At 33.3% G+C, this 15,418-nt stretch overlaps 1 protein-coding gene across 4 annotated transcripts in view; it reads right to left on the bottom strand.

Moving 5' to 3' along the window:
- The window catches only part of LOC139484545 (la-related protein 1-like), a 44,734-nt gene that overhangs the window by 6,884 nt on the left and 22,432 nt on the right, over positions 1-15,418 (bottom strand). For all 4 annotated transcript variants that reach the window (XM_071268274.1, XM_071268277.1, XM_071268275.1 and 1 more), the window contains exons 7-15: positions 10,287-10,458; positions 8,742-8,886; positions 8,121-8,304; positions 7,381-7,550; positions 6,617-6,732; positions 3,241-3,451; positions 2,135-2,261; positions 1,301-1,485; positions 301-422 (exon numbers count right to left, since the gene is read on the bottom strand). In XM_071268274.1, coding sequence (XP_071124375.1) covers positions 301-422; positions 1,301-1,485; positions 2,135-2,261; positions 3,241-3,451; positions 6,617-6,732; positions 7,381-7,550; positions 8,121-8,304; positions 8,742-8,886; positions 10,287-10,458 — 1,432 coding nt within the window. The remainder of the gene's footprint in view (positions 1-300; positions 423-1,300; positions 1,486-2,134; positions 2,262-3,240; positions 3,452-6,616; positions 6,733-7,380; positions 7,551-8,120; positions 8,305-8,741; positions 8,887-10,286; positions 10,459-15,418) is intronic.

Below are 15,418 nucleotides of genomic sequence, written 5' to 3'. Positions count from 1 at the left end.
ATATATTTTTACCTATGTCACAATAAGAGAGCATTTTTTCCATTTGTAAAGGGCATAACTCTAGAATGACAGAGAAGAAATGCTACCCAAATTCAAACTTGATCTGTGTTTTGTGGTAATAAGCATTTTGTATAAGTTTCATAACATTTGGTTGAGGCAAACTCAAGTTAGAAAATGGGGTCATAAAAATATTTTTAAAAATTTTTTCTTCCTGCATCATTGTAGTGTTAATAGATAGTATGGTGAATAATAATGAACGAGCTTCATCATCAGGAAAAATGTATAGATATAAAAGGTTACCTCTGAGACATAGAATTGTTTCGAGATCTTGACGGTCGATGCTCCCTGGCGTCCATTACCCAGCCTACATGACTTTCTATTGGTGGATTACTACTGTGGCGAGTCTTCTTCTTCCTGGGGGTCTGAAAAAAAAGTCAACATTATAAATTTGTGTTTACTCTTAAACATTTAACAGCACATTTATAGTGTGTTCAAAGACAATTAGCACAGAACTTTAACATGTCAAAAATTTCTGGTAAGCAAACTGCAGATTTACAAATACAGCTTTTCCTGTGCGTTCAAATGAAGGTCTGCATATTTTATTTATACTTCCGTACCAGAATCACATTATTTATTTATGAAAAATCATTAACAAATATAAATTCTATATTCCCTTATTTTCAATATTGGATCTCCTACAACATTATTAAAAGAACAATAAAATAATAAGCAGATCTCAATTAATATTAGATTGCTCATTCAAGTTCAACTTCCAGCAAATTTACAAATCTAATTTAAATGTGCATACTAAGAAATAAATCTGAATTTCTGCACTGAAAAACTATGGAAATGTATTTATGCCACAATGTTATATCTCTTGATACTTTAACTTCATTAATTGAGAATCAATATTCAAGTATTGACCACTGTAAAATGACTTTTCAGATCTCTAGTATGAATCATTTACTTTTTGCCAGACATATCTGATTGAAGTTCTGCATATCTGTCAAATAACTACTGTCGATTCAGTTATTTTCGTGGGTATCAATTTTAGTGGAATAAGGAAAACTTTTATGTACATGGATATTTGAATTTCATGTTTTTGCTGATCTGCATACAAGCCTTTAAAAAATGTTATTTATTTGGACATTAATTTTGTAGTTCACCTGTACCAATGTAATCCATGTAAATTGGTTTCCAACTAATAATAATGAATCCACAGTATAATATGAATAGGACTGCAGATCTATTAATAGCCATCAATATGACTAACAACCACAAAGATCAACATTATTCCTACCTGGGGATCATGAGGTCGTCCAGAATCTTTAACCACAGGATAAAATCGTGGAGCAATTTCTTCTTTCTTGCTGTGAGGTGTACGAGGGCCTTTCTCTTTCTTGCCTGGTGTGTCAGGTACATAGGCAGGTAAAGATCGGGCAATGTCTGGTTGAGCAATTGGAGGAGTTGTCACTTTCTTGCCAGCTGAAAAGTGTTAAAAATAAAAGTTAGGTTTCAAAACAAAATTATTGTTAAAATCATCCTCTACAAATCAATGATATTTACTATTTCATTACTTTGAATTCACATATAACAGATATCAGATAAATGTTGACTATGTGGGACACAGATGATGCCCTCACTTGCCTATGATATTAAGTTTTGAGTATCAGTTTAATAACATTTGGTTGAGGCAAAATAAAGTAAGAGAAGGGAAACAAAATTCAGCAAATTTTTTCATTTGTAAAGGGGCATAACTCTAGAATGGTTAAAGTGACAACATCCAAAATTCAAACTTGATCGGTGTTTTGTGGTTATAAGCATTTTGTATAAGTTTCATAACACTCGGGTAAGGCAAACTAAAGTAAGAGAATGGAAACCAACTTAAGGACCTACAGACGTGCATACAGACATACAAGGGTAAAACTTAATGCGCCTTCTGCGATGGCAAGGGCAATTTTGGCATTTGGCTAACTCGTGTAATAATTAGTTTCTTCAAGTCACAATTGGTTTCTCTTCCAGAAGGTTTGACTCGCACAATTCACACAAATGTAGATAAGCTCAAATTTTCCTACAACTTTCTAATACTTTTGTTCACTGGCAAATCCTTGATATAGCTGAACAATGTACTTACCTGCTTGTATGGAAACAGGCGGTGGAGGAGGTGGCAATTTCTGTGCGGCCACTGTAGAATGTGGCATCAAGGCTTCATATTTTTCTTTAGTTATCACAGACACTGTACTAAACTTGCTGAAATCATCCTGAATAAAAAATAGACATGGTGGTTTTTACTAGAGACAATCTGTGGTCACATTTTTCTTTATTGATCTTAGATGACATCATTGTGTTTGGAACCATTGAAAAGTGAAATTTGCAATCAAACATTGACATGTATTTTAAAATCTAAATGACGAATGCAAATTTGGAGTTATCTTTCTTAGTTCATTATTAAGTTGAACATGGTTGAACCATTTTAACTCGGAATAATTATATTTATATTCCATGTAACACTTGTGTAATATGTACTATAACAGTTCACTTGACAGATGTGGTTATAATATATACACATCATTTTGTAATCTGAATATTTAATTATGTATTGTTGATAAATTGCCAGTCATTGGGAAACCATAGTACTTAGGGCTATTCCAGAAAAAAATGTATGGGGGGTTGGAAGGAATTTTTGTCAGCACCCGCCACCCAGGCAATTGTAATTCAGAATTGTAGTGCATTATAGTGGAAAAGTTGCTCTGAAACCAATGTATTATTAATACAATGTGCCTTCCAACTCCCCCATACATTTTTTTCTGGAATAGCCCTAAAGAACTTTTACTCTACTGCACAAAGGCAGTGACATTTTTTTTAATTGCATTTTAGGTAATCTTTTCCAAAAAAAGATCAAAGTGTAAAAATTCTTCATAGAAAGAAACATTGTGTAATAATTTGATGCATTGTGTAAAAATTTGTTAAAAGCTCATTCTTATGTACATAAATTAGGCTGTTAGTTTTCTGGTTTGAATTGTTTTACATTTGTCATTTCTGGGTAGCTGACTATGCAGTATGGGTTTTGCTCATTGTTGAAGGCTGTACAGGTGACCCAGTTGTTAATTTCTGTGTCATTTGGTATCTTGTGGAGAGTTGTCTCATTGGCAATCATGCCACATCTTTTTTTTAAACATAAACAAATTATTGTGTGGCATGCAATGACGGTTGTAGGAATAAAACTGCAAGAGTCCTTACCTCATTTTCCTTCTCCCAGAGATCCTGTTCATAGTAACAAAGTCCATCGTTGATTATTTTAGTCATTTCCGACGTCATTTTAGAACGTCGTACATGGTCCCCTGTCCTGTCACCCTGCGGATGTTTCCTCAGTGAAGGGGGAGTCTGTGTTACTATAAGAATCTTGTTTAATTCATCGTCACCTATTTCATTATCTGACTCATCATCAGACCTGCAATAAATATAATAATAGATTAATATTTTGAAGGGTGAATATATAGCTAGTTAAAATGCAAAATGTCTACTCCTTTCCAGGGAACCCTTTTTTCTGCAGCAGTCAATATTCTTGCACTTCCTCCCAGTTGAACCTATAGCAAAACCTACCTATGAATGCAATGTTAACTTATCTGGTAGGAACAATGAAGGAAATATTGGCCACTAAGACATTGATTGAACAATCAATCAATCATTTGTTTGTTTTAACTATAAATTTGTAAATTATTTGGCCTACCTGATACATTTCACTTTTTTATTCCTCATTATGAATGGGGAAGATAGCACAATCCATTTACTAATAGAATACTTCATACTATTCTCTTCACTTCCAATAATGATTATAATGAAATAGTATAGGTCAAAACACAATGACCTTGACTTTATTGTAGAAGAAAGAATCTGATGAAATTGATTTACCTGATGTAATGACAAGGAAAAACTTTTAGTCAGATTATTGCTAACCACTTTTAATCAAAGAGCTGAATAGCTTTGAGAGGAAAGACGGCCCTTGTTTCTATTTCATGTTTTTTTTTGGGGGGAGGGGGGGTTATCTTTTGTTATCTTCATATAAAGAATGAAAAAAAAACCAGCTAGAACATGTGGAAGGTTGACACTAACAGTGTTCTAGGATTCCCATTACCCGTTACCCGGGGTAAGTGGATTAGGACAACGGGTAAGTCATTTTTTTGCCTTTGTCACCCGGTGGTAAGTCAATCTTCAAGTTCGGGGAAGCCGAAAAACTCTTGAAATTTCCCGGTCCTCTTCAATTTTCCCATATCTGCTTTTTATTTTTATTAAATCACGAGAAAAAACTTTGATAAAAGATCGAAGATTTTGTCGATGTCTATCGGCGCTTTTATTCAAGCACTCGTTTACTAGGTGTAATCAAGCGCAAAAGAGACCACATTCTTCTCCTATCATTCTAAAAGTCGGTCACGATGTCGGTAAAATTGGAAAATCCGGATTGATAACTGGTGCTTAAATCGGGACATAAACGATTTTTTTTCTTGTCATCGGAGGAAAATAAACTTACAGTTGCATTTATTATAGCTCTTAATAAATGACATAGTAAAAACTATAACATATTTGTCAAATTTAGTAAGAAATCGTTTTTTTTAAATTTTGTACAAAATTCAATCGTATCCGAATCCAGCTTTGTTCAGACAAACTTCCCAACATATAATTTAAAGCATGTCATAAAAGTTTTTAAATTTAAAATCTATGTGCAACAAATGACTTATCCTTAATCATTAATGTTCAGTGAATCAGCCTGAAAAATATTCAGTATTTTATAAAGAGCATGTCTGATTTTTAAAAAGAGTTGCATGTAAGTCCCTTATTTTTTTTACAGTGGATTATTGGTATGAAAGTCAGTGAAGTACTGTTATAGTTCAATGTACTTTTCTGGTGGTATAGGTATATAGTTACAATTAAGCCATATATTTCAAATACTTTTCAATACACTTTAGTCATCATTGCTTCATACAAAACATCATTTGACATCACAAAAAAGGGTACTTTCTGAAGCATGAAAAAGGTGCCAGGAAATGGCTAGAATGCAGGATTTTGCATCATTTACCCCAGAGCTTCTGGTGGCCTTGAGCAGCCCCCAGACCCCCGTCCATAAGGGCGGCGAGCTTTAGCGGACCGTCCGCATTGGTTGGCGGATTTAACTTTTAGATGTGGGTAAGTAATTTTTTTATTGATCTTACCCGTGGTAAGTCAAGGTGCCAAAAAAATCCTAGAACACTGCACTATTGGAATCAATTGTTGTTTAATGTAATTTCGTTTCTTAAGTTTAGGATTCAATTTAGACCAATGGAAGAGATCTGCATCTTCTAAATCTAAACATTCAATTAAAGTTGATAGTTAATTATCTAAAATTCAACTAGTTTAATTCTGTCATTTAACTACAACTACAATTATTTTTGAAATCTTAAAAGTGTATGACTGAACTGCAGGCTAGGGCCATTTTCCTTTTTTTTGTGACAGTACAGATTTTTAATTTATTTCTTAAGAAAGTTGGAACTGAAAAATCTATTCAGTTTTAAATTTCCATTAATAAAGTTCCCAGTTACATCTCTCATCACAGGGATACAGGTACTAATAAAAATAGCAATATGATTGATGTAAACTGTGTGAAGCTTGTTTCCAAATCCTACATTTTGAAATATTTGTAAAATTTCATGAATAAATAGGTTTAAACTACAAAATGCAACATTAAATTTTGTAATTTTTTTTGTAACTATTACAATGATTATGTTGGTACACAAAATTTAGTTTTAATGGAAGACTACTTATCATATACTAAATGTCACATTTTAAGTGTTTATTTTAATGGATAATTAGCTCAAAAATTGAGGTGCTCCTGAATTGGAGGAAGATTCTCAAAACAGAGTTTTACAGAAAAAAATGGAAAAGATCATTTCTCTCCCCGATCTCATGTAGCCCCTCAGACTTCCTGTTTACTTTGAAAGTTGTTGACCTACAAATTAAAGTATTGCATGTTGGTGTTTGAATCATCTCCAGCAAACATCATGATGTTTAAATTTAACAAATACTATTTTTTAATAAGTGCACAATCTTTGAGATATCCCTGCTTTATATGCGTAGTGTGGCATTCCAACAATGACGTCACTATAAAATATAATGTAGGTTGGATATATTTAGAATATCTCGTCATACTGATTTTTCCGGATTGTAAAAGAAACGTAAATAGTGTAAAGGAGAGCTCAATATACGATAATTTTGAGAGAAACAGAAGGGAAATGTGTAAAAAAAGTGTTTAAAGTCAATTTATTCATTTGTGTCTCCCCATCTCATCATTCTCAGTAAGATTTGTTGGGGGGTTTTCACACTATAAAAACAAAATGAATGATGTGAGGGAATGTCACTCTGGTCAACCCCATTGGGGATTGACGGCTTGAAGCCGTCTTCCCCAAAAATTAGCTTCTACAAACTGTTACAAATTTTACAAGGAGAAGAATTTATCAAGAGGCTTCCTAATAGCCTTAATTGATAACCAAGCAAAACTATTTGTAACATTTTTTTATGGTAATCAATCAAAAATATGAATTAAACAACATAGAGGTAAAAGATTCTACATTAAATGTTTACTGACCACTCTGAGAATTGATTTCTCCTTCCAACATCAAAGCCTTCCATTTCTTCATCAAACATGAAGTCCAGTTCTTCTTGTTGGTCATCACTTTTCTTCCTCTTTTCTCCTTTTTCCTCCTGAAAACAATATTTTTTTTTATTAAAACTAATAACTTGACTATATTTTAATGATTTTGAGACATTGTTTCTTTCCTCCATATATTTTACCAACTTTGATGGTTTTCATTCAAATTTGTGTGATACTCATATTAGCAGAACAATCAAGAATCATGAAATACTTATTTTCTGGATTCATCAGTATTTGTGAATGACAATTTTATTGGATTCTTTGATGTTCTAATCTGGGGAAAACAAGAATACTCTATAAATGGGGAATTTGTCCATGGGACACAGATGATGCCCCTGCATGCATATCAAATAAAGTTAAAGAGACATAACTGAAGAATGTTGAAAGTGATGTTACCCAAATGTGTACTTGATCTTAGTTTTGAGGTAAGAATGTTACAAACAAAATTAAAGAAAAGAGTTATTACCTTGTTATGTCTATATAGTTATGGTTACCATTTTTATTATGGTGTACTATCTTTTGTTTGTTTGTGTATATTTTCTCTCATCTAAGCAGCACTAGCTTGAAAGTATATAAGAGCCTGGATGGTGGAAGAGGATTAATTTTCTCTATTTTTTTTATGTTTTTTTCCTGTTATCTTGAGGTAATTCATTTGATTTTATGTTAAGTGTTTTGAGGATAAAGAAGATATAAGCCACCTTTTTCTTTGGTGTCCTGTCTTTTTTCTTGACTTGTATCCAGTCCCCTGTCATCTCTGGAGCACTAGTAGATAGTATATTAGGGTTTGGGTATCCTAAGCTATCGTTGAACATGTCTTCGTTGTCAGACTTTGTAGTCTCATCATCTCCTTCATTACCATCATGATGATCTGAATATTAATCAATAGAACACTCAGTTGGTTCATATAGTAATAAAATAAATTATCATAAAAACAAACACATTTTTTCGTATAACTTTTAAAACCTACTATCAATAAACGGAAATTTAAGGTATAAACAAACTAGTTTGACAGAATTTTAAATCCCTACAGTGCCTATCAATCATAATGAGCCATGTTGTATTGTCATAGACATCTTAAATAATTATTTTTGAGGACCTTGATGTACTTCTCACAATAGGTTAGTAATCAACATCAACTTTGGCCATATTGGTTATGCAGACGGTCATTGGTCTTATTTATAACCATTTTAAAAGAACTTTTGTAAATGTCATTTGTATATACAATATATTCTTGAATAAAAACAAATATGCAATTATGCAAAAGTGAGTTATATACTCCTTTGAATAACTACAAACACTAGTATATAGATTAGAGGTTGCTATCTGAAATAAGACTTGTCTCACTGCTATATACTAGATGAAAGTAATAAGTTTTGCCTAATACAAACTCTTTTTATAGAGATTGTATACAGACCTTCCATAATGACCTTGAACTTACCATTATATACTGGTGTGAAGTTATAAGCTTTGCCTGGTACAAACTCTGGTACATCAGCATGTAGAGTTGATGACATTGGAAGTCCTATAGGAGGGGCTTCTATTGGCCATTTGTCAGGAGTAATTCGACCTCTAACCTTCAATGCATCCTCTGGCACTTCCAATACCTCACTTTCTTTCAAAGACTGAAATAATGAATAAATCAAACTTCAACATATAGTAAGGTTCATATAACAACCTAATAACAAAATCTGGGTCACCAGAACCACCCGCATTGCTACAGATTTATCCTGTCCCATTGAGTAAAACCTTCACAGCAAGTGCTACATTCTGATTCAAAGACCATGTTTTACATTAAAACTAGCTAAATATCTATTTGTCCCCCTCGGGTGTGATGTGTTTTTTTCTTTTCCAAAACAACAAGAGCTACATGCCGAGTTAGAGCCTCAAGAAATCAGAACTAGCAAAATATATAACATTTTGAGAAACAGGTATCCAGCTGTCTTTCCACCACTAAGGAGCAATATAGTGGTCTTTTTCCTTTACAGTTGAATTCAATCAGAACTAGGATCTCTCAATACATATCCAGCAGTTTTTATATCCATGACAGCAAATTAATTACCTTAATAATAAGTGCTACGTCCTGAGTTAGAGCTTGAACTCTATGGAAACTTGCTATGAGACTAATAGGGATCCAGCCTTCTTTGTCCATTCTCCTTCTTAAGAAGAAATCTCTCTGTAAGTTGTCTTCACTGAAGTAATATTCTCTGTAAACATACAAACATGTAATGTCACAATCTGTTTGGAGCAGTGAAACAACTAATAGAGGTATAGTCGAACCTCGTTGTGTCGAAGTCGAAGGGACCAGACGAAAGCATTCGACTCATCCGAGGTTCGATTCATTCGAGGTCGAGTGTGATGTCATATGTTTGAAATGTATGAAATATCAATGTGATTTCTGTAAACTAGATGCATGTTTATTGATCATTGTGCTTTTTTCGATATGATAATATATGATTGTGTATTTATGTTCCGTATTTTTGAAGATTCAACACACAACATTCACAAATAAAATCAATACACAAATTTTTACAAAGGTCAGTTACTATAAATTATGGAATCACTTGCGAAAATATTTTCATAACTAATCTTTAAAGAATGTGAACAGTGTTCATAGATTAAAAAGACAGACTCATAATAATTAATGAAATATTTTAATCCTTTTAATTATTGTTCTTATTCTAATGGTTAATTTAATCTCAGCTTGGGTCATTAAAATTCGTTTCGTTTTTATACCAAGTGAAATAGGTTCAGCACATTCAAATTCCGCTTGGATGATCAACAAAGGCGTTGATTAGCGGTCATCGTAAACATGTCATTTTAACTGTTTCACAAACAAGTATGTTTAAACAGCTTTAATCACTTATGGAAATGAATAGGATAACCAAGAAAAACATCCGTTATGAATTTTATTTTTAAACTTTTTATTTCTTTCGATTTTTTTTAAATTTTGAACTTCGAGACATCAGGGTCAATTTACATCAATTTTACCTCGACTTAACCGAGAATTCGAATCATCCGAGTTCGACTCATCAGAGGTTAAAATGCATTGATCAAACGGGAATTATGCCGGGACCGAGAAATTACTTCGACTCATCCGAGTTTTCAACACAACAAGGTTCGACTGTAGTTTTAAAAAATCAATAACACTTTTATTTCACTTAACAAATATTTGGCAATCACCCATTATTAAGTACTGCACCCCATGATCATTATGGTATTATACCACCAAATTATAGTACTTCACATTTGGTTTAATACAAAAATTAAATGGTGAATTTGTCAATGGGACACGGATGATGCAATTTTTTTCATTTGTAAAGGGACATTACAGTAAAAGTGATGCCACCATAATTCAAACTTGATCTGTTTTATGTAGTAATAAGCATTGTGTTTCGTAACATTTGAGGCAAACTAAAATTAGAGAATGAAAACTAAATTTGGGACATACGTACGTAAAGACTGACAAGGGTAATACTTAATGCCCCCACCTTAGACATAACAATATTAAGTTTTAAGTCTTCTTTTTCCAGATCTTTAAACGAAACATCACTTCAGACAATTATGTTTAAGGTTTAGGTATTCTTCTATAACAAGGAACACCTACATTTGTTTTTTAACTAAATCCTTCAAGACAGTCTCATCAACAAAAGAGGGATTGAAATAAACTGTCCCTCTAAATCCTCCACCACTTCCTCTCTCAGTGGGCGGGGCTGACGATGGCTCAGCGTAAAATGTCTCATTATTAAATTCTGCACTGAAGTATTTCACATCTTGACCTGTAACATAAAATTGGAGACATAATTATAGAAACTGATCAATTAATTGTTATCCCAAGCCATTCAATGAATATATAGGTGTTGAAATTATTCTTGGTCAGGTGAGACAGGTGAGACAGCTGAACTCAGCTGATCTCAGGTGACATATAAACTTTATATTAACACAATTATTATTATTTTTAACACACCAAAATTATAATTTAGCTTTTTTAGATGAATGAAAATTAAGTTTAAGACTACTTGTATGAAAATTGATACTTTTTTATATAAATCATTTTATGTAAATTAGGAATTCAACAATATGCCTAACACTACCAAATGATATATGCTTTTACATAGTACAGTTTAGGCCAATTAAAATTAATTGATAGATTTTCATCCCCGCCCGCCCCTCAAAAATCGTGCCGCCCCGATTTTTTTTATTTTTCAAAATTTACGATTTCCGGATTTTGTTCATTTCCGTTATCGATATCCGTGTCGAAAACTTCGTTTTGTTAACTTCCGGTAACAATATTCAACATGGTTTTCGTGATTCTTAGAGTAAAATGCGGTGTAAACGAAAAGAAAGCGTGGTATGCTACGAATTTCAGTGATGAAAAAACCATTTTTGATTTGTATAACGAGTTCGCGTCTGGAAAACTGGACAATAAATCGCCTGTGAACGAAATTCAAAACTCTAGAATAACGGCACATATTGGAACCAAAAAAAGTGAATTGAATACGGAAATCGATCCTAGCACAAAGTTGTGCGACGCGGTTCCTTGCCTTGGCCCCTACATAGAATACAGAGTTAATAAAGATGTAAATGAAAACTGTGAAAAAAAATGCTAAAGCTGATGCTTTTACTATTCTCAGATCTGCAGTGACATCACAACATGTAACTGACCAATCAATGATTAGAATTTGTGTTATATAAACAATGTTGAGAGGTGATGCGGATAAGAATCCTTTTGATTGTCCATAGACTTCAATGCAAATTAATTTAATTGATATATATTGACACCAGCCGAATCTAGTAATTTTACCCACTTAATATTTTTAAAGACACTATATAATATCTCCATTTTGATTTTTATCATACTATATCCTCAGGTTAAAAAATTATCAACAATATAAATAATCAGTTATCACCTTCAAATAGATGAAAAATCTAGAGGAATCTTATCTCCATCACCCCTTGAAAAATTTAAATGCCAGGATGTCCGGATCTGAGAATATTAATGCAGGGGGCAAATAAAGCTAATCATCTGCCTAACATAAAACATGAACTTAACCAAAAGAACAAATTATTTAATGATATAATTGAGTGGCTAAGGGCACAAAATGTGGGCTTTTTGTCAACTAAGGGAGTTACCATTTAATTTTTATGGGGGGGGCTAGGATGAAATTTGAAAAAAATAGGCAGGACAGGAGTTTTGAGTAAAAAAAAAAGGCAGGATGAGACACTTGCAAAAAAAAAAAGTCAGGATAAATTAAAAAAAAAAGGCAGGACCGAACAGAGTGAAAAATAAAAAGGCAGGACAGAGATTACAGCTAAAAAAAATGCAGGACAAAATTTTTCCTCCTAGCCCCCCCATAAAAATCAAATGGTAGCTCCCTAACAAAGACAGTCTTGGGGTGAATTTGGTTAATACGTTAACAGACATTTTGTGGTATGTGGACGGTAACCACCATACATTAGCTAGCCGAGCATGTGATATTCCTGAAGCACTGACTCATTTTAATGGGTACTATAAACCTGAATTAAGAAAGAGAAAGAAAATTGATTCAACTAGTCTTCAAGAAAACATTTTACGCAGTCATTCAACTGCACTTTTACTTCTTACGGAAAACGGCTTTTTAAAACGAGAGAAGTGGTTGCCAATAAAAACTATTCTTTTAGAATTTGGACAAAATTTGAAAAAGTATGCTGATTTTTTAGTTTCGCAGCAGTACAGAACAGAATGCAGTGCTTCGAAAAAAGTTTTCCAAGGGGACAAGGAGAGGTGGGAATATTTAGCACCTGTCTCTAATATCAATCCTACAAAGCAAGCAAGATACAATTTATTACATACTGCTATTTTACATAGTGACTTTTTTGCTCCTATTGTGGTCAATGACTACAGTCCGGGTGAACCAAACAGAAGATATGACTATTTCAAAGGCCTAATAGTACCTGTAAAATGCTGTCAATTTACATACACAGGATCAAAAGAACACTTGATGTTTCTGTGGAAAGTTCCAATGGTATCTGAGAGTGATTTACTTACTAAGAACATGCAAATAGCATGCAATTTGCGTAAATCACTCCCGATGTATCACAGTCGGTCAATGCAACGTGAATTTCTTTCTTTGTTTGGTCGCACAATTTCCAATAAATCTGCGTTTCTAAGAGAGGCTTATAGACGTCTGACTGGGGACCAGTCTGCATCACTTACGGCATCACAGACAGAGGTTGACAGGCGCATTAGTGAAATTTTAGACAATGAAGACTCTGAACTTATTTGTGACTTAAGACTTAATAACCGGGGTCAACCCGAAAAGTATAATGAATTTCTTTCAGAATGCCAAAACTATATAAATGAGAAGCTTGAACTAGCTGTAGATGACAGACGGCATGACAAAATTGATAAAGGGGGTGATGTTATAACTCATTTGGCAGATGTGTTTTCAGTTAGAGATCTTTATGAACAGGTTAAAGCTAAATTAGCTCCAAACATTTTAGTCCCTTCACAGCAATGGTTGCGTTGGCAATTTTGGCCACGTCATGCCAATTTTCAATCTTCTCATAGATATACAGGCAAGTTGAAAGTAAAATTTATGATTCAAAGTCGCCAATTTAGAAAGACTCATGTAGATATGCATTATGCTTCTGCTATTTTTAGGTACCAAAAAGAGTTTGCAATAATGTATAAACCATTTTGTAATTTTGTGTGTATGGATGATAAGCACAAATTAAAAGTTGGGGAGCCTGGATATCCAGTTGCAACTGTGGAAAGGGGGAAGCAAGTCATTGTTGCCATGGGAAAGAAATTTGAGGTTGCTGATCACGACTTCACAAAATTTTCAATAACTCCAAGTGTAAATTTATTTTCAGAGATTCCAGATGAAATTGAACAAACATTTTATGGTGGGCAAGTTTTTGTTGGTGTAAAAGAAACAGCATTTCAATCTTCTTCCCCATGGCGACATGCAACTGAAATGTCTAAAATTTTGAAAAATTCTTTTTAGAAAATGGTATGATCAAGCCCATTTTAATTTTTTACAGCGATGGGGGTCCCGACCATAGATTGACATATGTTTCAGTTCAAATGTCTTTGATTTGCCTGTTTCTTATATTTGATCTTGATATGATTTGTGTTGCTAGAACCCCTCCACAAAATAGCTGGAAAAATCCAGCTGAAAGAATAATGTCTATCTTGAACCTGGGTTTCCAGTCATTAGGACTGATGCGTGAAAAAACAGAGCACTATGAAAAACAATTAGATTCTGCAAATTCATTAGGTGAAATTAGAAAACTAGCAGAAAAATATCCTACTATTGAGGAAGAGGTTTTAGACTCGGTTGAACCTGTTCGTATTTTATTGTCAAATGTAATAACTAGGCTCAAATGGAAAGATAAAAACTTAAAGGTATTTAAGGGCATACGATACAGTTACAGGGAAGGTAATGACGTTGCTAACGTAATTTGTTATTTTCGCGACGTCAAACTGTGACATATCGGGAAAAGATGCATTTTTCGACTGATTTTTATCATTCAAACTGATTTAATTTGAAAACGAGTTCATGGACCCCTATTTTTCAAAACGGCATTTGGTTTCATTTTGCAGGGAGATTATGTGACCCAAATTTTATAAAACTGTAAATAGAGGATTTTTTTTAATTGTGAAAAACATGCAGTAAAAAATTACGTTTTTTCCTCAATTCATGAGCATTTGATAAATATGAGTCATTTCTGAATAAAAAAATGCATATTTTTTTAAAGATATTTATAAAATACAGAAATTACCGATTATTTAACAAAAAACAATTTGTTTTTATCTTTTATAACAAAAAAGTTATGTCTTTCTTTCGAAAAAGAAATTACGGCCACAAATCTGAATTTCGAGCAAATATACAAAATTTCGACCTCATTTTACGCAAAAAGTAGCACATGAAGGTATATTTTTTATTACATATTTGATTTAATCAGGTAAAAAATAGCCTATATGCAAATTTTCATGAACTTGTAAATACAGGATCAAAACTGTATCGTATGCCCTTAATCCAGCAACAGAGGGTGAAATATTTGATCTCAGACGAGAAATATTGAAAATAGACCAGGATATTAAAGTTACAGATAGTACTCAGCAGGATATTAAAAAAAGAAAATTGTTTGTCAATTTTTTGAATGATCATTGTAAAATTGCTCAGTACATTTTTAGTGTAAAAAAATGTGGTAAAACATCATGTCATGTTTGCAAAAAACCTCGTTTAAGTAATGAAATGTTTGAAAGACTTTATCATCTTCCAGACCCAGAGCCACTTAACCCTCTTGCTGCCGGAGGGACACATATGTCCAAACCGGCAGTGCCGGAGGGACACATATGTCCATGGATAAATTTATGCAAGCTTCTTATCAATACTGTATCTCTTTCAATTAAAATACAGAAGAATAAACAGGGTTATGTTTTTCTCCAATTGTTCCCAAATGTAGTGGTCATTTTGTCGTGACGTCATATATCGAATGACGTCGTTGTTTGGCATGTTACGTCACAGACGTTGAGCTGTCGTATTTTCCGGCATATGAAATGCAACCTTGAAAAACGGTCGGCAGCAAGAGGGTTAATTGTGACAAATATAAATCATTTGATCAGTTATATGGAAAGCCAACTTCAGAGAAGTATAGACCATCACTCGTTGGTAAACCATCATCTGAACATGGATTACCATTTTCTCCATCTTCTCAGTACGCTAAAAATGTTGAAATATATTCATGTAA

The sequence above is a fragment of the Mytilus edulis genome, chromosome 8 (genome assembly GCF_963676685.1).
Source record: "Mytilus edulis chromosome 8, xbMytEdul2.2, whole genome shotgun sequence".
Taxonomy (NCBI): Eukaryota; Metazoa; Mollusca; class Bivalvia; order Mytilida; family Mytilidae; genus Mytilus; species Mytilus edulis.
This window is presented reverse-complemented; position numbering and strand designations above follow the sequence as displayed.